The sequence below is a fragment of the Phoca vitulina genome, unplaced genomic scaffold (genome assembly GCF_004348235.1).
Source record: "Phoca vitulina isolate PV1807 unplaced genomic scaffold, GSC_HSeal_1.0 scaffold71, whole genome shotgun sequence".
NCBI lineage: Eukaryota > Metazoa > Chordata > Mammalia > Carnivora > Phocidae > Phoca > Phoca vitulina.
In genome coordinates this window covers 4,666,789-4,692,836 of record NW_022589774.1, presented here as the reverse complement: position 1 = coordinate 4,692,836, position 26,048 = coordinate 4,666,789, and the positions used below count along the sequence as shown (strand labels likewise).

General features: G+C 36.6%; 1 protein-coding gene across 5 annotated transcripts in view; it reads right to left on the bottom strand.

The window, feature by feature from the left end:
- RPS6KC1 (ribosomal protein S6 kinase C1) overlaps positions 1-26,048 on the bottom strand; it is a 246,129-nt gene that overhangs the window by 55,754 nt on the left and 164,327 nt on the right. For 4 of the 5 annotated variants that reach the window (XM_032393177.1, XM_032393178.1, XM_032393180.1 and 1 more), the window contains 3 exons: positions 13,083-13,165; positions 11,919-12,014; positions 1,606-3,001 (listed from right to left, as the gene is read on the bottom strand). In XM_032393177.1, coding sequence (XP_032249068.1) covers positions 2,891-3,001; positions 11,919-12,014; positions 13,083-13,165 — 290 coding nt within the window. In that variant the 3' untranslated portion in view covers positions 1,606-2,890. Of the gene's footprint in view, positions 1-1,605; positions 3,002-11,918; positions 12,015-13,082; positions 13,166-26,048 lie in introns of those variants that run through there. The other variant, XM_032393179.1, reaches the window with a different exon arrangement.

Below are 26,048 nucleotides of genomic sequence, written 5' to 3'. Positions count from 1 at the left end.
AAAGAAAGAAAGAAAGAAAGAAAGAAAAAATAATGGCATTCTTTTTTACTCATAGAGAGCTCATCTCTGTTTCTATGAAATAGAAATGACTGACTTTCATATCCTTTCTTACGATAGGTGACATTATACTACCATGTTACTGACCACCTGGTGGAAAAGCTCTCTTATAAAGAGCACCGTAAAATAATAGTCAGTGACACTGGTAATTTCATATAAAAATATAAAATCAAATCAGAGTAGGGACTTGAACAGATGTTTATACATCCATGTTCATAACAACCAAAAGGTAGGAAACACCCAAATGTCCAATGACAGATGAATGGCTAAACAAAATGTGGTCTCTACATACAGTGGAATATTATTCAGCCTTTAAAAAGGAATTAAATTCTGATATATGCTACAGTATGGATGAACCTTGAAAACATTACATTAAGTTAAATAAGCCAGACACAAAAGGACAAATACTATAGGATTCCACTTATATGAGAGACCTAGAAGAGTCAAATTCATAGAGACAGAAAGTAGAACAGTGGTTACTAGGGGCTGGGAAGAAGGGGAATATGGGAAGTTATTGTTTAATGGGTGCAGAGTTTTCAGTTTGGGATAATGGAAAGGTAATGGCTGGATAAAAATGGGAATGTACTTAATGCCAATAAACTGTATACTGAAAAGTGGTTCTATGGTCAATTTTATGTTAGGTATGTTTTACTTCAATAAGAAAATCACATGAAAAATACACAGTGGCAAGTTATGTTTGGACCTACAGGCCATATGCTCAAAAAAATAAAAGTTAAAAACAACAACAAAAAAGCAGGATCATCCAGAGCATTAGAAATACTAATATTTTAATATACATCATCAAATAAAAACAGACTTGGGTCTGTCACCCCAAAGCCATATCCTATGTGTTCCTTACTGTAATAATTCATGTCCACCATGATTACGGATGACGTATTTACGTTAAGTTCCAACCAGACATACAGAGAGAAAGAGGGAACTGAAGCAGCAGACCGGTCAACACACTGACACAGCAGTCATCTGTCGACAGGACCGTCCTGAATCCAAGGAACCAAAACCACGTGGCAGGGCTGGGAGCTTCACCTCAGCTGGGAAGGCCTACTTTCATGTCATAGGGCACTTCTGGAAGGAAGCTCTGCCACGGGTAGCTCTAAGTACTTGCAGATTTCCTACTGGTCCTACACAGGAAGTCATTCTTTAGTCTCACCTGCGCAAGTTCCTGTTATGAGGCCAGGGAGGGCTGGTGAATTGAAACCCAGTTCCAGGGAGTGATGTCATCTTGATTGTGCTTTGATCCTGGTGACCTGCTCCCCATCCTGGTGTTGTTGCAGTCCTTCATCTGAGGTTCAGGTTATAAGGGAACCAGAAGGAAAAGGGGGAAGTAGGAAAATAGAAAAAGAAAAAAATGCTTGCACATTTCCTTTGTTTCACTAAAGCATTTTCTGCTTCCATTTACTTTGATGGCAGGACCTAGCTGACGGCAGATGGAAGCTGTAGAGATGCTCGTGGAGAAGGAATGGGCTCCCATATAGATCTCAAAACTCAAAGGATTAAAATATATGGAAAACCTTCATTATTTCTGATGGCTCCTAATTCCGAAAAAGTGACTTTTTCTTTCTTCGTTGGATAAAGTTTTAAAAACAGACATTAATGCTTTAGAAACATTTGTAAATTATTATAAACAAGGCACAAATGCAGGAGCTATCTTAGCAACACACAGAAATAACAAATAACAAATGTCTGGAGAGGTATGAATACTCATATTCTTTCTGTATCATGTCAAGTAAATTAGGAGGTCAGATCTGGAAATCCTGTCACTAAGTAATAAAATAGGATTGCCATTCAATTCCATTTAGATGAGATCCTTTGGTTCTTACTACACTAAACCAAAACCCTAAAATGAAGTTAAGCATAAGAAGCAGCAGAAATTGCTAAAATTCCAAGATGAAAGAAAGAGAGGCCTTTCTAAAATAAAACAAAACAAAAAACTTAAGCAATTAAATGAAGGAGAGATTTCCATTTTTATCACATTTATTTTATAATCATGATTTCTTAGTCCTTATTAAGTTGATACATTTGGGGAAATAAATACTCCCTTCCCTTTTTGTTGCATATGTACGAGTGGAGGAAGAGGGAACAGAATATGAGAGAACAGGCAACAGGTGTAGGGAGCAGAAAGATAAAGTTGAGAGACGGTGTTTCTATGAACCCTTTCTAAGCAGTACCAACCAACAAAGTATACGAAGTTGGCAACGTGAGCGTTTTCTTCTCAGTGGACTTCTGAAAGTATGAAATAATATGGAACCACATTCAGCATATATTAATTATGTAGCATCGTGGTAGATGTTTTCTATCAGACATGATGTATATATTCTTCTTTCCTCAATTTTTAAGCTCCATAGATGACACTATTCATGAAGCACTTTTAGTGTATTATTCAGCAAATATTAATTATGATCATATAAACCAATCTTGCTTAGCAGAAAGCACTATTAGCTGCCATGTAAAGGTCCTCCTTTCAAGTAACACTTAAATGTACACTTGGAGCTTTCAGAGGAAGTTCTTGAAGGGCATTCCTCTTTCAGTTGGGTTTACAACTCATCTGCAACACTAAATGCAGATAAAATAAAGATCACACCTTGTTTAAAGGTTTGCACATAAATGCCCCTTGCAAATGTAGCCAATATCTTGTCCAGAGAGTAATGGTAAAGAAACTGTTCTCTTCCAGCCTTTTTCTTCCCCCATTTCCTCTAAAGGTCTTCATCCCAACGTCTCGGTGCTCCATCGGTGAGTGTGAGGCAGGGCTGCCTCCATGCTGGAGCTGCCTGTCACAGAGAAGGTCGGAACGTGCGCAGATAACCCTGCCTTACGCTCATCTCATCAGTTCTGCCCAATCCACAGGGGTAAAAAATGGATGAGATTTGATATCTTCAACACCAGCAACTCCAGCACCAAGACGCTCCACAGGGTTGAACTGCAAGAGCTACAAAGGAAGGATTTAGTGAGTAATAGGAATCCAAGCGGTGAATCAAAGGAAAACAAAAATATAGGAAAGGAAAGAACTGCTCGATTCAACCCTAGTGACAATGGACTTGATTAATAGCCAACCGACGAGATTTCCTTGAAAGGGAGCTATGTCTAAAACCACTGTAGCTGTGGGGTGGTGGGGGATATCTGAGTTTATGGCTTTTCAACTGATTTTAAACATGACCTTGAGTAACTCACTTTGGTTCTCTCAAACTCATAATAGGACAGTTACACCTATCAATTTCCTATTCCAAAGCACACTGTGACATTAATTAGATATTGCGCCAAAATCTGAGACGTCCAGTTACTTCTTTCATGGGCATGCTGAAATAATGTGTCTTGAGACTTTCGTGCATCCTCATGTTTTGTTTTAACAGCTTTACTAAGGGATAATTTATATAGCATAAAATTCATCTGGTGTAAGTGTACAATTCAGTGATTCTTTTTTTCTTTTAAGATTTTATTTATTTGACAGCAAGAGACACAGTGAGAGAGGGAACACAAGCAGGGGGAGTGGGAGAGGGAGAAGCAGGCTTCCCATGGAGCAGGGAGCCCAATACGACACTCAATCGCAGGACCCTGGGATCATGACCTGAGCCAAAGGCAGACGCTTAACAACTGAGCCACCCAGGCGCCCCCAATTCAGTGATTCTTAATAAATGTAAAAAGTTGTGGAACCATCACACAATCCAGTTTCAGAACACTGTGATCACCCTAAAAACTTTCCTCATGCTGTTTGCGTTGATCCTCACTTCCATCCCCAGCCCTAGGCAAACAGTGATCTGCTTTTAGTCTCTATAAATGTGACCTTCCTAGATATTTCATGTAAATGGACTCATAAAATATGTTGCCTTTTGTAGTTGCCTTCTTTTACTTAGCATAATGTTTTTCAGATTCATCTATGTTGTAGCAGGTATCAACAGTCTGTTACCTTTTATTTCTGAATAGCATTCCAATTTTTGGATAGAACACATTTTGTTAATCTACTCACCAGTTAATAGGCCTGTAGTCTTTCCAGGTTGAGGCCATAAAGAGTAATATTGCTATTAACATTCACATATATGTCTTTGTGTAAACATATGTCTTCATTTCTCTCAAGGATGTTTCTAGGAGTGAACTGCTGGGTCATGTGGCAAATTTATGTTTAGCTTTTTAAGAAACTGCCAAACCTTTCTAAAGTAGCTGCACGGTTTTACATTCCCACCAGCAATGTATGAGAGTTCCAGTTTTTCTACATCCTCACCAATACCTGATACTATCTTTTGATTACAGCCCTTTTAGTGGGTATTAGTGGCATCTTATTATGATTTTAATTTGTATTCCCTAGTGAGTAATGGTGGTGAGCATCTTTTCATGGCCTTCTAAGTCATTCATAGGGCTTCCTTGGTGGATCTTTGCCCATTTTTATACTGAATTGTCTATTTATTTAGTTATAAGAATTTTTTTTTTAAGACTTGATTTTAGGTAATCCCTACACCCAATGTGGGGCTCGAATTTATAACCCCAAGATCAAGAATCGTACGCTCTACCAACCTAGCCAGCCAGGTGCCCCTATAAGAGTTCTCTATACATTCTGAATACGAGTCCCTATTAGTTACATGATTTGAAATATTTTCTCCCACTCTGTGGCTTGTCTTTTCATTTTCTTACTGATATCTTTTGAAGTATAAAAGTTTTTAATTTCAATGAAGCCCACATTATCAACTGTTTTCTTTTATGGATGTTTCTGGTGTCATATCTAATAACTCTTTGCCTAACCTGTCAAGAAGATTTTCTCCTATGGTTTCTACAATTTTTAGTTTTAGCTCCCATCTATGTAAGTCTAAGAGCTATTTTGAGTTAATTTTTGAATATGGTATGAAGTAAGAGCCTTAGTTCATTTTGGTTTTAGCATGTGACTTATTTGATTTTCCCAGCACCATTTGTTGAAAAGACTATTTTTTCACCATCAAATTCTCTCGGCACCTTTATTGAAAATCAACTGACCATAAATATAAGGGTTTATTTCTGGAGACTCAATTCCAACCCATTGATCTATATGCCTATCTTTGCTCTAATAACACAAAATTTTTTAGGAATTTTCTAGTTTCCCAAGGTGCAAGGTGAGATTTTCATTTGAGACCTTTCTTCTTTTCTGATATAGGTGTTTATAAGCCATAAATTTCCTCAATAACTGATTTAGCTGCAGCTGATAAATTCTGATATATTGTGCTTTCATTCCATTAAAAATACTTTCTAGCTTCTCTTGAGACCTCTTCTTTGATTCATAGGCTATGTAGAAGTGTGTTGTTTAATTTCCAAATATTTGTGGACTCATCAGATCTCTTTCTGATTTCTAATTAAATTGTTATGATCAGAGTATGTTGTATGATTTTAATCCCCCTTTAATATTGAAGCTTGTTTTGTGGTATAGCATATGATCTATCTCGGAGAATGTTCCATGTACATGTGATAAGAATGTATTCTGCAATCATTGTTCCATATATGTCAGAGATGGTGAATAATGTTGTTGAAGTCTTCTCAGTATCCTTGCTGATTTTCTATCATTTATCAAGAATGAAGTATTGAAGCCTCCATTTATTATTATTGGATTATCTATTTTCCCTTCAATTCAGTCAGATTTTGCTTCACACGTATAGAGGCTGTTATTAGAGCATATCCATTTATTGTTATATCTTTCTATGTACTGACCCTTTATCACTATGAAGTATCTTAGTTTCTAGTTAAGTCTCCTGTCTTCACATCTATTTTGTCAGGAATTTAATATAGCCACTTCAGCTCTCTTATGGTTATGTCGGTTGAGCGTCTGACTCTTGATTTTGACTCAGGTCATGATCTTGGGGTTATAGGATCAAGCCCCACGTCGGGCTCTGCACACTGGGCATGGAGCCTGCTTGGGATTCTTTCTCTCTCCCTCTCCCTCCCTTCTCTAAAAAAAAATAAAATTTATCACAATCTACTTCAGATTAAGACTAACTTAATTCCAGTGAAATGTAGAAACTCTGCTCTAACTATAGCTCCATTCCTTCTGCCTTTTGTCTATTACTGTCAAATATGTAATATATTACATTTGTATGTTATAAACTCAACAGCATGTTATAATTAGTTTCAAACAATCTTACGTCTTCTAAAAGAAGTTGAGAAGAAAAATGAGAAAAAAATAGTCTTTTTCGTTGTCTTTTTCATGGACTCATATTTTACCATTCCAGTGCTCTTCATTTCCTCCTACAGATTCAAGTTACTATGTGGTATCGTCATTTCCTTTCAGCCTGAAAGACTTCCTGTATTATTTCTTGTAAGGCAAGTCTAGCAATGAATTCTCTCAGTCTTTACTCAGGAATTTATTTCATCTTCATTTTTGAAGGATGATTTTTGCTGGATATAGAATTCTTGGTTGATAGTTAACTTCCTTTCGGCACTTTGAATATGTTATTTCACTGTCTTCTGTCTTCTCTTGGTATTACTATTATTTATCATTATTATTGAAGTATAATTGACATACAATGTTATATTAGTTTCAGATGTACAAGTATTGATGCAACAATTTGTGCTTTACTCAGTGCTTACCACAGTATGTATAATCACCATTTGTCACCACACAGTGTTGTTACAATATTACTGACTACATTCCCTATGGGTACTTTTCATCTCCGTGACTTACTTATTTTATAGCTAAAAGTGTGTACTGTCTTCCAACGTTTTTGATGAGAAATCAGACATTAAGGTCTCCTTGTATAAAGTGAGTGGTTTTTCTTTTGCTGCTTTCAAGATTTTCCTCTTTGTTTTTGTTTTTCAACAATATGACTAAGTGTATTTTCCTAATTAAAGTCCACTGAGCTTCTTGGATGCCTATCAATGTTTTTCATCACATTTAGGGTATTTTTTTAGCCATTACTTTTTCAAATACTTTTGCTCCCCCTTTCTCTCTTTCCTTTTCTGGGACTCGCTGGTACATTTGATATTATCTTACAGGTTTGTGTAGCCCTGTTCATTTTTCTTTTTTCTGGTCTTCCCCCCCACCCCCAGATTTGTTCATTTCTATCATTCTATCTTCAAGTTTATTGATTCTTCCCTCATCTATCTCAAATTTGCTGTTGAGATGCTCTAATCAATTTTCCCCCTAGTGAATTTCAATTATTGAAACAATAATTATTGTTATTATTGTATTTTTCAACTTGAGAATTTCTATTTGGTTCTTTTTTAAAAAATATAATTTATGTCTCAATGAGAATTTCTATTTGCTGATTCACTGTTGTCATACTTTCCTTTAATTCTTTAAACATGGTTTCCTTTTAGTTCTTTGAACATATTTATAATAACCACTTTGAAGTCTGTTTAATTCAACCTGGGGACATTCAGAGTCAATTTCTACTGACTGCTTTTTTCCCTGCATATGAGTCACATTTTTTTGTTTCTGTGTATATCATATAATATTTGCTGAAAATGGGATATTTTGGATGACATTTTACCAACTCTAGAGTCCAACTTTTTTCCCCAAGAAGACTATTATCATTGCTGTTGGTTGGTTTGTTCTTTGTTTGGTAACTTATTTCAGCTAGATCTGTAAATCTGCTCCTCCCATCACTTTGTAACAAGCAACTATTGCTATCTCTGCTCACTCCTTTTTCCTTGTTTTTACTTTTGAGCTTCACTTCCTAGGGATCACCCTGTGTGTGCATAGCATAGTGGTCAATCTGTGACTGAAAAGAGGTTACATTAAACCTCAGCCCCTAAAGCTTCTGTCCTCTGCCGATGCATAGGAGAACACATTAAAAATTTAGGCCCCTTACAAATCTCCCCTGGTTTTTACTTTCAACTGGGATCCTTCCTGCTCCTATACACAGGCATGCAACCTCAGGGTTGGTCCTCGTGGCCTGCTTCAGTCTGGAAGAAACTTCACCCCTGACCAAGCAGAGAAAAGAGAATGGGAGCAGCCCAGGCAAAACTGCCACAGAGTCCCACTCTTCTTTCCCAAAGTTTGGCTGTTTTTCAAGTATAAACACTTTTCAGATTGTTGTATCCCTTTGATCAATATCCAAAGCACTGAGATGGTTGTTTTTGCCAATTCTGTCCAATGTTATAACTTCCTTTCTCAAGAGAGAATTTGCCAACTTCCTTATATGACTATACAGCCATTCGAATTTGAGAATATTCTTATAGTAAATATTTAAATTATTTCTTTTCATTAATGTTTCTATGTATTCAGCCAAAACTTCTGTTTCTTCTCTTTTTACCTTTATTTCTATTTTTTTCATTTATGATTCATTAATTCAATTATTTGTATGAAAAATATCAATTGATTTCCTATTACGTGCCAGTCCACTACTTTTTTCGACGTTTTCACCTATATCACCAGCAGTTGCCTCACCCTTACAATAGCAACCCTATAATTCAACACATGCTTCATCAAATACAAATTACTATGTATTATGAACCTTCAGTATTACTCTATCAATAATAATGATATAAAACATTTATGTGACACTCACTGTGCACCAGGCATTATTCTAAGTGCATAGCATAGTTTAATTAATTTAATTCACAACAACTCTATGAGTAGCTACTATTCTATTCTCTCTATAGATGAGAAAACAGAGACTCAGAGAAATTAAGTAACTTATTTAAGATCATACAAGTAGAAAGTAGCAAAGATAAGATGTGAATTTAGGCACTGTGGTTCCAGAATCCATGCTCTTAAACATAACACTATACTGCCTCATGAGTATGTAATCTTTTGCAAATGCCAAGAATCTACTACTTCACTTTAATATTACCAAATACACAAGAGGTGTGAAGCATATACTTCAAAAGACTGTACTCAATCTTTTCGCTTGAAATTATTGTATCTAGCATTCAAAATGACTATTGTTTATTAAAGCTAACTGCTCAAAGAATTTTAATATTAGATACTGCTAAAAGGTGTTAAGTGAAAAGCTGCTATTATAAAACAAACATTGTAAGAGTATCCTAAATGTATCAAATCCATTTTCAAAATCTGACAACTCATGTCTAACGGACTGAAATGTGGAAGGCATCAAACAATTTAATATAAATTTAAAATATCAAACACTGGTAAGAATTAAATATAACTACAGCATATTTTTTAATATTTCAGTAAACATATGAACAGAAAGAAAATTCTTTCTTCTTGGTTACAATTGGCTTTTCCACCCCTATTCTTTCCAAAACATGACCTCATTATGAAATTCCAATAAAGGTTCCTATTTTGACTTTTACTAAAGCCAATTTAATTAGTTCATGGACTTTGCTACAAATCTGTAATTATAAATCTACAGACAAAAGTATAATTGTCTTACCCATGACTCTCTTGTTTATCCTGCCATTTTAAATACTATACCAGGCCTAAGAGAGACCACACAAAGACTCTGTTGCTTCAGCAAACGTGTTAGCGGCCAGTGACGAAACCAAGTTAGTCACCGCCAACGTCCCTTCTCCTGAAGAATATTCAGGCAATAAAGCTGGGAGCAATGAAGACATAAAGATTTGTTTTGAAGGTCTTTTTCTCATATAGTATTTTTCAACTAACAAAACAATTGTGTCACAATTTGTGAAGTACAAATATACATGCTCTGAGGATCTGTAAAATGTAAGCATCTTCCTTTTAATTGCATTTAAAATGTAACTATGTCTACTTTAGCACCATTCACATGACTGAGATGACTGAACCATGGGTACAGGGGATTATGAAATCTAGGAAGAAAGCAAGGAGCTGAAAGACAGAAGAGGGGGAAATCTCCCCAAAGCAGAATAATTATTTCCATATAAATCATTTTGTGATTTTTAAAAAAAAAGACCCCTATGACCTGTGAGGTAGTGGAAGAGGAAAGTCAAAATGACAAATTGCTAATCATGCCAAGAGACCCCTTTTCCCTTTCCTGATGATGTTTCCTCAACATGAGTGGTAGTTTCCTTAGGCAGGCCAATGACAGAAAGCTGATTTACTATATAATATATAAGTATCTGTATCGGAGAATTTAACAAACTTTAAGCCAAGATTCCTTCATAACATAATTTCTAATAAAGATAGGAGCAGCGGACCTTTATAAATTGTGTAGGTAATTCTATTCTCAGTTTTATATAATAAGGACTTTAAGGAGGGAAACAAACAAACAAAAAGCATTTGCTAGCCTTCCTCAAATTATTTACCAAAAAAATACTTGGAATTTATCTTGTTGTGCCACAACAAGTAAGATGAAATCAAATGAGTAGCTGTCCTTTTTTTCCCATTAGAATGAAACGTGTTCTATATCTTTGCATTACCTCTTAATCCTTTTGCAAAGTGCTCAAGGGTATTCTCATCTCATTATTTCCAACCTGGTTATGTTTCTTTACGTTTTACATTCTCTGGGAAATTTTAATCTTCCTAAAGCACAACTCTGATCCTTTCATTCTTCTGCACAAAAACTCCAAATATCCTTTTTTTTTTTTTTAACTGAATTAAGTATGATCACTCTTCCCTGGTGATCATGATAACAGAACCTCATAAGAGAATTCCAACTTACCTTTCCACACCCATCTACTACTATTACTCATTCCTATATTCACTCCTCCACTCCAGATAAACCAAACTTTTGATTTCCTAATTTGGGTCTTTTGGACTCCTTCCCTCTTTCAAGCTGTTCTTTCCACCTAGCTATTTCTGCCACATCCTACCTTGTCACACCAAAATTCTAGAGCTCCACAAAAATAACATCCACTACACAAAAACTTTCCTAATACTATCACTGCATCAACTATAGCCCCTCCTTATCTTGACTTGCCAGAGTAGTTTTTAAGCTTCTGACAGCTTTGATCCAATCCATCCGTGATATAGTTATTTGTTACCCTCATAGCTTACAGCACTATGTCTTGCATATATTTGTGCATGTATTTGTTGAATGGAACCCAAATCACTCTTCAAGAGAATACTAGGTAATTCTCTTCTTAGTATATTCCCCACTGCCCCTTTCTTAAAAAAAAAAATAATTCGGGTTTCATGAAACAAAAATGATAGTTATTGATCTTTTTCAAATCACCTTTTCCCTTTATGTTTCTCATAAAACTATAAGGATCCTAGGCCTGACAACTCTTGCTGATTTGCTGTGAGTCTATCATTCCCCAATGCTAACAACCCTCAGTATACTCTCCAAAACTCACTATTCAAAATTAGAGGAGCATTTTAAATGTGAGGAATCAATTTAAGAAGCTCACTGGAGTTCTAAGCCTACCTCTGGGATACTGAACTTTAATTATCAATAGTCTCTTTCTTTAAAGCCACCGAAAATGCACTAACTGACATCAATGCTCAACTTCCATCAATGGATGAAGCTAGGAGTAATCTAACTTGGCAAGATTTTCTAACACCACTTTTCTCCAAAGCAACCTGAGTAGCCTATTCCTAAGTTTCTAAATATGAATTAAAGATTGAAAATATCCAGTCAAAAAAAAAAAAGAAAGAAAGAAAGAAAGAAAGAAAGAAAGAAAGAAAGAAAGAAAGAAAGAAAGAAAAAGAAAACAGCCATCGTACATGGTTACAAAATGTAATAGCAGAAACAGAGCAGCTCCAGACAAGCTAAAAACGATACTTAAATCTCATACCTACACAAACATGTGAAATTGACTAAACATTAGCCTGGATTTTGGAAAAAAAAAAAAAAAAAAGACTTAAACACCAATAAGCTTTAACTGTTCTCTCTGACCTCACTAATACTTAAATAATAGCAGAAGCCTAACCATACACAGTATGAGTTCTGAATCTGTAATTAGTAACGAGTCTTTCTTGCCCCAAACTAATATCTTTAAGGTTTTATAACTATGGATTCTGCTAATTTGCATGGCTGATATACTTGGCCAGTAGAGGTCAATTAAATTACCTGTTGTATGAGTGAGCGAGCCTCTTCAGAGACACATTCTGGCATGTTCAAAGTAGTGTGAGTATTTATTCCTGCTGGATGGCACTCAACCAGAGTCTGAAATAATCAATCAGGTACACTTCTTATCCCAAATAACATCATATTCTGTTCTATCACAGGATTTATGGACAGCAAGTATAGAAAGCTCAACAACCATCTTAACTGGAGGTGTAGTAATCAACACAGTATCTCCTAAGCGGTTCAGGCCAAGGGCCACGAGCCTACAGAACTTCTAACTGAAATGAAGGCAATCATCAAAATCACATCATAAGCTTTATGCTGCTAGCCCTCTTCCCTTAGTTATACAGGGAATGGCTCATAACAGAAAAGTTTACCTTACACACAAAAACTAAAAAGGGACTTGGTATCTCTGAATTTTTAATGTTCTGAAAAACCTTCTAAGTTTAGAATTGGTTAATAATAACACTTTATATATTTATAGCACTTTATGATTTAATTGTACATGTAGATGATCTGTAATAATCCACAACAATCTTAAGAGTTCAGTATTACCTACATATTCAAGGTAGATGACTACTTACAAAAGTAGGACTGCTGATTTCCTCTGTTTTCTTCCCAGGAGGCAATGTGCACAATACTCTATTAAAGTCTATTAACCTCAAACATCTTACTTAAGTTATTGATCAGAGAGAGTATAAATTCTGTCCTTAAGCTAGAACAGATAGGAAAAATTTACAGTATTGAGAAAAAAGGTAATGTTACCTTTTATATCTACATTAATTTTCTAAAATGAGAATTCCCTCCTGCTTTCCAACAAGATGTTTAAAACATCCAGAGAATCTTAATACATCCTCTTACATGAACATTACAGATTTAATGCTGTTAAAACTGAATCATAGAAAATGAAGAAAAAGAATGTTTAGTCATATATCTACGTGCTAACATTATGACATAACGGAATTTTATTATTTATCCAATATAATACTTAAAAAAAAAAATCTGGAATCTAGATAAACTTGCATTTTTCTGCTTTTTTTAATAAAAAATCAAAGGTTTTCTTATTTAGTTTCTGATCTAACAACTAAAGGCAAAGGTTAAATGTTCTCAATTTGAAATCAAGGTAGCATCTGGGTAAACTTATTAAACGTCCAGGTCACTGCTTACCTTGCCAGTGAGAAGTTCAAAGAGGACAGCACCCAAACTCCACCAATCACAGGCTTCTGTTTCTTCTGTGATTGCTCCAACCTCTAAACACACCAAAAAAGGTTGATATTAAAATTCCAAAGGTCAATTCAACTTTCAAAATTAACATGTATTAGCAAGGTGACCTTTTTAATGCTGAGAGAGCATATACTAAATACTACTGGGCTTTCAAAATTCCTGAAAGTTACTTATCCCCTTTGGTCACCTACTGTGGTTGCATTTTTTTTTTTTTGGATGCAGTCATATATTAAACTGAGACATTTGTTCTTTAGTTGATAGAGGGACACCTTCAAGAAGCTACACTTAAAAGTTGTATGAATCTACCAGATCAGCATTTTGCTTAATTTTTCAAATTCAAGAAAGTATAGCCAACGCTGCCTCAGGGGTCATTTTTTGTTTTAGAAATAAAGACTCTAGGTTCAGAAGGAACTTCAAAAATTACTTAAACCAGTAATTATCCTTTTAATTACAGATTAGAAGCCAGAGAGGTGAAATGCCTTGTCCAATGTCATATAGTAAATCAGCAGCAGAACTAAAACCTGATTTATAATACCATCCCTCTCCTATATAATCAATTGTTTTCAACCAAAGGAGGAGCATGTGAAATGCAAATTTACCCATTTTGATATTTAGAAGTACAAACAGATGTGTTGTTTTAAGCCCTAACTGAAACTACTGGCTAAGATAAGGAAGGGTGTTTAGAATATCTACAAATCACAGTTTATCTGTGTTAGCCCTATCTTTCACCAGCACGAGTTCCCAAAATGCAATATGAGTTTTCAGGTGTGATCTTCATGTTTCTCCACAAATCAGCAACACTGATTTTACCAGTTCTGAGGCTTTTAGCCCTTACATCTATTTGATGCCTTCTTGTCCTTTCCTAACGATATTTGATTAGTCACTAAGCCAGTCAATGTCTACCCTTTCACTTCCATTTGGCTGACACAACACACTTAATATTTGGGTGCAGGGTAACCCACGACTCATAAAAATAATGTTCAAAAGTTTTTAAGTAGTTAGGTCGGAAATTGGAAATAACTGAAGTGGTGCTCACGTCCCCAACCTTTTAACCAATACTTCGTAAATCTACTGCATAGAAGAACCACGAAACTCAGAAAACAGCCTGAGCTTTAAGCCTTGGAGCAAAGGTCATGTGGACCAGAAAAAGAAAACAGAGCCATTCCTATGGAAATACTGAAATTCCTCCTACTCAGTACCATCTTCCATATCCCAGTACCTACCCTCTTCTGGAACTCAAGCAGCCCGTGAAGAACTACATCCCTCCACACTAGCCCCACCCAGTCTTTCCTCCCGGGATGTGCTCTAGGCCAAATCACAACCTCCATTCTCTCTGCTCTCAGCCAGGTGGTAAAAAGAAAACATAGATTTTTAACCACTCAAACTACTGTGTGAATAACCAAAAGTCTCCTAAGCCTGCTGAAGTCACGTGTGTTTATAAAGTAGCAGCTTATTTGAAAAACTGAGACCTGGGGCACCTGGGTGGCTCAGTCGTTAAGCATCTGCCTTCGGCTCAGGTCATGATCCCGGGATCCTGGGACCGAGCCCCACATCGGGTTCCCTGCCCCATGGGAAGCCTGCTTCTCCCTCTCCCACTTCCCCTGCTTGTGTTCCCTCTCTCGCTTTGTCTCTCTCTGTCAAATAAATAAATAAAATCTTAAAAAAAAAAAAAAGAAAAAACTGAGACCTAACAATAGAAATTTAATTATATATACATTGTATATATATTTGTATGTGTGTGTGTCTATGTACCAGTGTGTGTACACACACACACACATCAATATGATGGAATATTACTACATAAACATTTTAAATGATGTACTCATATAAAGTTTAAGTATATAAGTAAATGGGTACATTAAATTAAAAAAACAAGGTATAAAACAAGAGAATTCTAATTTTAGAAATATATATTTAAAAAAAAGACTGGTGAGAAAAGATGACAAAATATTTTAGTGATTTGCCTCTGAGGGGATGAGATGTTTATTTTCATCCTTATACTTATGAACCTACATGAATAGCTAGGTGGCGCATTTTTTTAAACAGATAGCAAGAAGACAGGAAAACATTCGGGTGTGCTGGAGCAGGAAGATGAAGCTATGCTGGCCAATCTTCCCTAAGAGTCTGCCTCCACCCTCTCCCCACAAACATAAATGTATTATATATGAGAGCGCAACCGGGACTGGAAATCAGGAGGCTTGGGCGAAGGGCCCTGAGGAATCCACTGGATCTCATCTGTAACAGAGGGCTGTAAAAGGGTTATACCTGAGGGCCTCTCACTTAAATTTAGCTCTAACTTCTATGACTTTATACTCAAGGATTTCCTAAAATAGTGATTCTCTTGAAGGACAACTCTTTGGGAGCTCTCATTCAAGGTACTTATGCTGCCCTTCCCAGATTCAAATTCACTGTCCCCACCGCCTTCCTAACCTCCCCACAGCGAGGACTGTCACCTTCGGAAGTGTGCACTAAAAAACTTCAGGAAGGGTCTAAGTTCTTAGAAACTTCAGAAAAGTAAAAAAAAGTGACCATAGTCCAGTCATCAAATATAATTTCTTGCACATTTCCTTCCAGTCTAAACCAAGCAATGGATTACATCATTTCCCGGTTTCAAAATTCTGAAATGGCTTCTCACTGAGCATTAAGTAACACTTAATGCCTTGCTTATTCAGGAATGTATATATTCAGGTCTCAACCTATCATATTCATTCAACCAACATACATAAGCAGCACAAACTAGGCACCATGCTAGGCCTTGCTCCTCCACGGAACTCCATTACCTGGCCACATTGCTAAATCATGTGAAACTAAGATTAAGCTTTCCCACTAGCATAGTTAATGGTTTTATTTTTTTAATATCTTTTTGCTCAAGAATTTGTTATTCTATTTTCTTTACTCATCATATAGTAGTAAGTACATATTTCTTAGTTTCACTAAGGAGAAATCAGTTCACAGCTCAAGACCCAAAATGACTGACCAGCCATGAAGTCTCTCACTGTCCATGTAGGTCTACTGCTTTGCTCACACTAGGCATGCATTGCAATCAGAGTTGCAACAATAAGCCCGCTGCTAACATTTTTGACAGCTTCCAATATGTTAGGAACTATTTAACATTTTACATGAATTATTTAAAATTCCCAAGCAACCTTATGGAGGAGAAAGAATATTGCGTTTGTGTGCCCAAGAAAGAGGAACATCTGACCCAGTCAGCTCAGAGAAAATTGTGAAAATTAACGAGATGTTTTATAGGGTCTAACAACATGCCCTGAGGAGCTCTAGACTAGAGCCACCCCCCAAATTTCCTATTAGAATTGAGCAGAGGGCTGCTGAGGGAAGTCTATGTAAGATAATCAATGGCTAACATAATTTATAAAGGCACTGTTTTATTCAGTGAAAGATCCAAGGTGTCATCCCCAGTGTAGCCTAGCCCCTCAAAGGCTACATGTTATGCCTATTCTCCCGTATCACTGCTGGGAATGTGCACCAGGTGAAATGTATCACTGCTGGGGGCAAGGGAGGGCTGGGTGGTCCTTGAAGTTACGGGGTTAGCACAGTCCATCTTCCTGAGCATCAAAGATTTTCATATTTGTGGGAGTGGCTGGGATATTGTTTTACTAGTAAAGGAAACACAGATCTATTATGGACCAGAATATAAAATTTGCATAGATTTACAAGATAAAAAGACTTCGGAGAAACTTCAGGATCACATTTCACTTGTCCCCTAGGGGAGCCATTTCATATCACCTCTACAGACAGAAGTACTTGGGTAGAAAAGTTTGAGAGGCCCTTCATGAGACAGACAAGGTGTATTCCTTTACTGGTTTCTGTGAACTTGCTCAACTAAGGAATCTAAGAATGAGGTTCATTGGTTTTATGCTGCTTTGAAAGCCCTCACAATTTTCTGCCAGAGTCTTTAACAGGTAGATAATGACCAACACACTGCTTCAAATGTGGATGGGCCCCAATGTGAGCAAGGCAACCCAGGCAGAGCAAGAGAACCAAGTAGGCCTTATCCGCCAATGACCTCCCCGTCCTCCCTAGGCTTGCTATCTGCTCCAGGAGGCACCGACTGGCAGCCGACATCGCTGTGGGTTTTCCTCTAGCACTGCTGAGTCTACTTCTTGTGCTCCCCATTTCTCTTTCCATCTTTCCTTGATCTTCCTTTCCTCTTTCTTCCAGTGATAGCCAGCTTCTTTTCCTCTCCCCTTACTTGCTCTTTCTTCTCTCCTCTTGGGGTTACACTTTCTGATGGTACTCAGGCTGAAAGATACTGCTCATCCTAATCTAAGAAAAACTGCTTCTGAAAGTATGAAGGTGCCTAGCCTGAATGCCGTCTTTATTCTGATTGGGCCAGTAAAGAAGGATAACAACTTGGAAAAGGTAATTTTTTTTCATGGACATCTGGAGAAAAGACACTAAACAAGTTTTAGATCCATCCTCATAGAATGCAGCTTGAAGCTTTCCAAAATGGCTCTATATTAAGCAGGGATTCATTAATTAATGTGAAACTGACACCATGACCAACTGACCTTGATTTTCAGAGTCGACTCAGAAATACAACAAAGAGTTCTGTATTTAGGTAAGATACAAAGAGAACTTCTTAATGGCTAGGAAATTTAAATATTACAACAACTGAAGTAAGTACTTGTGGAATTTCTTCTTTAGGATTTCCAAACAGAATTTTCTTCTTTTTTTTTAATAATCAGAATGAAGGATTTTGGTTGTCTTTTTAACATTGTTTAAGGACCAATCATTCTTATATTAAAAAGTAATGATATGGGGCGCCTGGGTGGCTCAGTCGATTAAGCATCTGACTTGATCTCAGCTCAGGTCTTGATCTCAGGGTTGTGAGTTCGAGCCCCACACTGGGCTCTGCACACTAGGTGTGGAACCTACTTAAAAAAAAAAAAAAGGACATACTCTGACATCGCGTTGCCAAAAAGAAGCCTGAGGCTGTGTAACTGTCAAAACAACTGCTCTAAAACTGCTGTACTTGCAAAATCTATACAAGAACTTTAAGCGTAAACCAAGAGAACTGATTTATATATAAAGCTACATGACAGGGGCACCTGGGTGGCTCAGTCGTTAAGCGTCTGCCTTTGGCTCAGGTCATGACCCCAGGGTCCTGGGATCGAGCCCCACATCGGGCTCCCTGCTCAGTGGGAAGCCTGCTTCTCCCTCTCCCACTCCCCCTGCTTGTGTTCCCTCTCTCACTGTGTCTCTCTCTGTCAAATAAATAAAATCTTAAAAAAAAAAAAAAAATCTCTAAAAAAAAATGGCTACATGATGACTACCACAAATACTAGGTGAATAGTCATGTATATGTATCTAATGTCAAAAGCAGAGAATATAAAGAAATACCAAATAAATCTGTGAGACTATTTTAAAAGTATAACAGTGAAGCTGAGAAATCTTGTTAAACTCCTACCTTGAATTTTTTAAATCTCTGGAAAAAAAAGCAGAAAAATACTTTAAAGGATAAATTTACCACTGTTTTGTCAATTTTCAAAATATTTTTCCTCTAAAATCAATGTGTAAAGCTTCCATACATGCCCTTCCCCCACTGCTACACTCTGTATTTGCAATTTCCAGGGAGGCAAAATAGTATCTTTATTCTCCACAAATGCAGCAATACTTACTATAGTATAGGCATTAAGCAAAGTGATGGAGGGGAAAAATAAACTATTCCCTAAGAAAACAAATTCTCAAGGTTATTCCCACAAAAATTCAAAAAGAGATGTCGTGTTATCAAAGAATCCTGGATTTTTGTCTTTGAATCAAAGAAATGTACTGACGGGGCCCTGGTCATGCTACCGTTTGACCCTGGCTGAGTACATCATACTAAGCTTACTCTGAAAATGAGGATAGCCAGATCTCTAACATTCTTTCTACCTCTAGTTTTATGATCCTGAAAGTGTTTTCAAAAGCACTCGTGAGCCTTTCTCAAAACTTCTTCTCCCTCCATTAACCTAAGATGCCCAAAGAGTGGGATTATGCTAAAATGACTAGCATTCCTCAAACTTCCTTTTCTCTTTTCTATCCACAGCCACTACTCCCTTTCCCTAAGAGACCTGGTGACAAACGAAATGAATCAGTGTCACTCAATCTAATCATTATCATCTTTTAATGTAATGGCAACATAGAATTGGCCCCAGATTAGATTTCAATCCAACTAAAAATTTTTTAAGGACATCAAATATGTGAGAACTGTTTAGTAAAATTCGAGAATTCTCATTTTAGCACTATCAATTCTCACATTCTAACACAATATAGACTCTTACTGATTCATACTAATAATTCAGACATCGTATTTCACAAGTGAATAAACACATTTAAATAAAACAATAAAGATATCACAACATAAAATGTGCTTTGCCTACCTTTGTTTTACTCATGTTTAACACCTCATAGAACACTCTTCAACAAGCCAAGATATTTTTCAGAAAAATAATGCTGCCTTGGTAACCCATATTGTCAAAGGGCTCGCTAAAACATAGAATAAGAGAGTTTTACAGTCCTTATGATAATCAGTCAATTTACTAAGTCTCCCTCTTATAGCCAAAAATAATGTTAACCTGACCCCAAAACTGTAGCTATAATAATCCTTGCTCCTGAAAAATAAAGAAGCAAAAAAGCAGAAAGCTTGGACTTTAGAAATCATAAAGTGTCTATACCTGCATGAGAAGTGAATGAACAGAAGTATACACTTCTTTCAGACCATGGAGAGACCATGTGATCCCCAGGATTACTGAAATCATAACATATACTTAAGTACAGGCACATGTCCTACCTCTTAGGACTAACTACATAGTTTAAACCACATGGATTTTGCCAAAGACATGACTCAAAAATAACCAAAGATAATGATAAAACTATGCTAGAAACTGTACAGAAATTTGAAAAAGCTAGAAAATGCATTAAATAAAGACCAACCTTTCTACAAAGCTTGACAAAGATGAATCACCTTGCATTTAAACAATTTGGTACCCTCAACATCCCGAATTCAGAATTTACTTTTCTTTAAGGGTTTGTTACATTCAGACTGCTTGATAAATAAGGGAATCTGATATTCTACATTTAGTTCTTTGATGGATTTGATAAAACACACTTTCAGACTGATGACACCACTTGATTCTGTTCCCTGGTTTTTCACCAAGGCAGACCCACACAGGTCATCTCATCCTTCCCCTTTACCCTTCCTAACAGCACAAATGCCCAGGCCCATTGCAAAAATCTCCAGACAACTCTATAACCTCCCTCTGGCAGTATGTTCTGTTGTTGCTGTCTTCCTTATAGGATATGGTAGGAAATAATAGTAGATTCAGAATTTTCTTAGAAGAGAATTTCACATACAGAGAAATTCTATTTTCATTTAGAACAAGTTTTTAAATATTTCTCCCAAACTGTTTTCTTAACACTTTTTTAGTAAATAGAATCTTAGAAGCCTCATAGTTCTCAAAGTTCTAGTAACTGTGGAACTATTAAGAGAGCATATAAAATTCAATGAAAAAGCCAACAATTGTTTCAAATAAAGTATTTATGTAATAGTCAAATTAAACCAACATTTAGATGCTAGAAGAATTTGTCACATAAATGATATAGCACTTTATCCAAATATCAGAATGATGGAAAAATTTTAAAGGCACAGATCTATGCAATAAATTAAAATGATAATCTGTACTAAGTATACTTTGGGGGGGCAAGGGGAGATATAGTTTTCCAATGCCACAGAATTTTTAAAAAATTGATTTTAAGTATCTAACTTTAAGGATTACAATTCTCACTTCTGGAAAAGAAACGTAAGTAACACAAATACATTAGCTTTTAGAATAAAAGAGAGCGTTTTGGTGAATAAAACAATATAAAAATTAATCCACAATGGCCTTAGATAGGAATAGAAAAAAGGAAAAAAAAAAAAAAAGGAAAAAAAAATCTGGTCTATCATTAGTGACATACTTGGACCAAGGAAAAGAACATCTTTCTTCTGCAATGAGCATTCCATGTCAGCTAGAGCATGGAAACATTAGTACTGTGTTCCTACACAGACAATCTTTCCCTGCAGCATCTGTTGCTAATTGAAAGGGACTAGAATTACAAAATTCTAGTCAATTTCTCTCACCAGCTCTTGCTGTGTATAAAGATTTTCTATGCAGGGGCTGAGCATTAGTCTTCCACTATAGCTGATGACTAAAGAACAAAGAGAAAGAAACACAGAAGAAAGAAATTTTTTTTAAATCCAACAATATATGGAACTAAATGGTGAGAAGAGAAACAGCTAAGCACATCTTTTGTTAGTGTGGTAAATTACAATTCTATAAATACAACTATTCACCTATAAAGGTCTATTAACATTCTAGGTAACCAATTGTATATGTCTTCTGTTTGGGGAGTCCTTTTTTTTTTACATAAGTCTTCAAAATTAACTGTCAATACTATACCAATTATGTCTTTTATTTCTAGCTCCTAGGCACAGGAGGCACTTAATAAGTGTTTGTTGAATAAATATATCCATCTTGTATTCTGCAGCACGGTTCATTCAAGGCGTTCAAAGCATCTACAAAGGCCTCATCACATTCATTTTCCTTAAGTCCCATTGAGCATAGAGATCTACGTCAAGTCCTTTCACACTTTTATATGTGGTAGGCTAGAAAGTTTCAAACATTATCTAAAGCACACCCTGGCTGCTGGATGAAACACAGATTAAAGCCGGGTGAGAATGGAGGTCAGTCAGTTGATGACTGCGGTAGTCCCGGCAAGAGATGCTGGTGGCTTAAAGAGGGTGGTGCAGTGGACGCCTTCCAGTGCTCCCCTCTGCAGAGCGCAGTGACTGCCTCGGTTTGTTCTGAGGGGATGGCACGTGGCAAAGGAAAAAGCTGAAAAGCCCTGGGAGCAGGAAGAAGACAGGATTGGGAGGTAACTCAGGGTTTCCCGTGCCCCTGTTCAATGTGAGGAATCCAGGCACACAGTCCTGTGAAAGGTGCTAGCAGTGCGTAAGCTGGCTACAGTATCTGGCTGCTAGTCTGGTGAGATAATTAGTATCAGTTAGTATTCTTTTAATGTCACCAAAAAAAATTCACTTAAGTACACTGGAGGACAACTACACCTCTTAGTTTCCCAAGGGTATTTAGATATAGAGACAATTTTTTAAAAGTTTCCACAAACAAGACAAAATGTTGCAACTGAAAGCAAAACTAAAAGCCATATCAACTAGGAGAATAAAATTTCATTTTAATTCCAGGGCTGAACTGTTTCTCTAATACCTATAAACTAAATTATCAAAGTTGAGACATTTAACGCTTCAAAGTCTGAAGGTACACAAGTGTTCAAAAGAACATGTATTTTAAATGAAATAATTTGGACAGAAGAAATGTACTTGCCTAAGGTCTCACATCTCTTAAGCGGATCTTAATTCTCAGAGTGATAGACTAGCTAGAGCCTGGAATTTGCACTTTGCTCCCTTTTTTCCATATTTTATCCTACTTTAGAAAATGCTGGCTGCCCACTTCTCCATTCTCCATTCCATAAAATCTTCCAACTCTGCACTCAACTGATTATTCAAATGCCTTATTTGTTGAGTAGGGTGTATGAACTACTTAAAAACTGCCAGTATGACACTCCTCACATTCATTAGAGTATTATCCAGAGAAGGCCGATGAGAGAGTCTAGCACTTTCGAGAGAGAAGAGTGTGCAGCGGCTAGCGCCCCGCTCTTCACAGTGCCACAAGGCGATGGGAGAAGCGTGCAGCTCTACCTCTCACACACTTGTTTTCTTGCTTCATCCCAGGCTCTAGCGTTGCTGCCTGCCACCACCTCATTATTAATCCAGTTGTTTTTCACGTATTTTAATTACCTGAAACCCTGGGCCGGTTGTATTGTGGGGTCTTGGACGTAAGGACACATCGCACTCAGGGAATTCAGGCTGGGCTTGACCAAAGACTTAATTCCGCTTTGTTCTCACTACCCAGCTCTGAATTTCTTGTTGTGCGGGTGACCTGCCAACCACGTTCTGAGCTTTCCTGCAATTATCTGCCTAAGTTGCATCAAAACTCCTTGATTTAACTTGATTCAGCATTCCAGAGCCAAGAATTACCTGTTCAAGGGAGTTTATAGGTATCATTACTATACCATCTTCTTGTGAGATAAAATAAGAAATGGGTAACTACCATATGACTTCTGGTTGACTGATTATAATTATAATTCTGAGCTCTATACAATCTTGCTTACTCTCTCACCCTGCATTTCTAGTAGGAAAAAAAAAGAAAAAAACCAACAGCATGCTCCATTTTCCATTGATCATATCACAACTGCTCCATTCTGAATAGCCATCGGGTGTCACAGTGTTACCCAACCAAAGCCATTAAAGTTGACTGATGAGAAAAAGGCTAACTAAAAATTGTGAAAATGACAGCCACAGTTCCCACCCCCCTCTCTCCACTGCTGTTGCCGTGTTAGGCAGGCAGACCTTCATGCACTGCTATTAAAGGAGCTTAAGGAATCCCATTTGCTCTGTCATCAATTTTTTAAAACCTTAGCATTTTTAAACATTTATTTGAAGGAAGAATTTGTGAATAATTGCTTGGAAGGAGTAAGCCCTGGTTACTTCATGGAGATTCAAACTGACAAAATTTTACATGGTATAGAAACTGATCAAAGTAGCTAGCCAATAGCTCTGGTACATAATGTTTAAGCATTATCTCTTCTGCATTAAACATCAGAGGTAAAAGATAGTTCATTTTCCTTTTTACAATAATATGGTAGTGAGGCTAAGTAACTGAATAGTTGCCAAAAATCAACTTAGACCTAAAAATCAAGAAGCATTACAATGCAGCTATTACTTAAAACTACACGTATCTAGTCTCATGTTCCTATTTCTAAAAAAAGAATCCGTCCAAGATCATAAAGAAAAAGGTTTGAAGTAAATAAGAGGTTAAAACTAACTTCCTCTTAATAATCTAAAGCTTGAGGTAACCCCCACTCCCTAGTAGATCAGGTAGTATTATGAAACATACAGAGATCTTGTATTTCACCTCTTCTGTATGAAAACATTATTAACTGACTCTTAAAAATTCTCTAGTTCTAACGGCCAAAGAATTTCTTCTCCTGAGAAGAGCTAATGTGTGATTCACTAAGGTGCCAAATCACAAAGATGGAACACTTCGCCATTACTCTGCCTCATTCCCATCAGTGGGAGACAAATCACATTTTGTCCTGATGAGAAGTATGATTTCAGAATGGGTCTATTTCAACATGGAGTGACCTTAACACAGAGGTGAAGGTGACTGGCCCATCACTGGGGGATTTGTGAGAGATCCAAGATACATCCTACCTAGGGATGGATCCCAAGGTTCCAGACCTCCAAACCAGTATAAAGCAACTCTTTAATCTTTCCATCAGGAGGGACTTGCCTGGACAAGATAAGATTTGAGTTGACTGGAAGCTCTTTTTGTTTATCTTAATATGACTCTGTACTCATGGCACAAGTTTCATCTATATACAGGGGTGAAGTACATCAGAGAATTTTCATCAGTGTAAAATTTTCACTATTCTATGGCAAACTTAAAAAGCTACTGGTTCTCCCAAAGAAGACAGAGATTTGGTCTTTATGACAATAAGAACTAAAGGCAAAGGATTAAAAGTACTTGCTAATCGTTCAAGGAAAACATTATACATCTTCTATGTACAAGAGAGTTACTGGTAAAGTTTTGCTTAAGGATAAATCAAACAAAAGAGTTAGTGTTTGAAAGATAATGTTTAAATATTAACCACAAATATTTTACTCTTTTAAAAATTATTTCTATAGCTCCCTCTTGCCTTTTTCTTCTTTCCCCTTTGGGGGAAAAAATTTTAAAGCCTACACCAGAGATATAGCCATATTTCCTGGTTATATAATTATTATTTCAAAATACACATCTATATTCATTTGGGTTCTCTCTCAACTTTGCATTCCTTCATGTTTGGTGAAGTTACCCAGGACCCCAAAATTCTCATATGCAAAATGATTCTTTCTTCCTTAAACAATTTTGTTTGTTGAGAATCTTGGCAATTAAATTTTGCCCTACTCAAAAGGTGTCTTGGCTTTTCTCCTCCAAATGAAAATACTATCCATAAATCCCTCATTTCTACATCATATATATTATGTAAATACTCTATAAATGAGTAAAAATATATACTTAGAGGGGCGCCTGGGTGGCTCAGTCAGTTAAGAGTCATCTGCCTTCGGCTCAGGTCATGATCCCAGAGTCCTGGGATCAGGCCCCGCATTGGGCTCTCTGCTCAGTGGGGAGATTGTTTCTCCCTCTCCCTCTGCCTGCCACTCTGCCTACTTGTACCCTCCCTCTCTCTGTCAAATAAATAAATAAATAAATAAATCTTTAACTCATACACACACACTTAGAAAGTCCTCAAGTGAAATAATTATTTTCACCCTACTAATATTAGACAAGAAATCAGTATTTATCCTTGGGGGAAAAAATTCTTGCCTTAATAAAATGAACTTGAATTCTGACTACATTTTGTGTAAGAAGGATATTAGGTGATTTGATATCTGTGATCTTTTTTATACTCAACAAATCTGTTTTACTAGTGGTAAATTTAGGTCTAGAAAGTCTTTAAATAACAAGCCCAGGGCCATGCAATGAGTTAACGGCTGATGTGGGACAAATAATGAATGTTGGTCATTCTTAATTCCACCTTATGATTCTAAATCTTAAACTTATGACGGCCTCATGATATTTTAAACCATCCATGGTCTGAGTCCTAGATCTAAGTATCAAATACATAACTATCACATGGAGCACCATGCTTAAAAAAGCAACAAATAATATGTAAGACACATTTAGGAAAAAGGGCAGAGGAGACTACCCTCAAAAAATATATTCATGGACTATTTGATAACATCAGGCTAGAAGA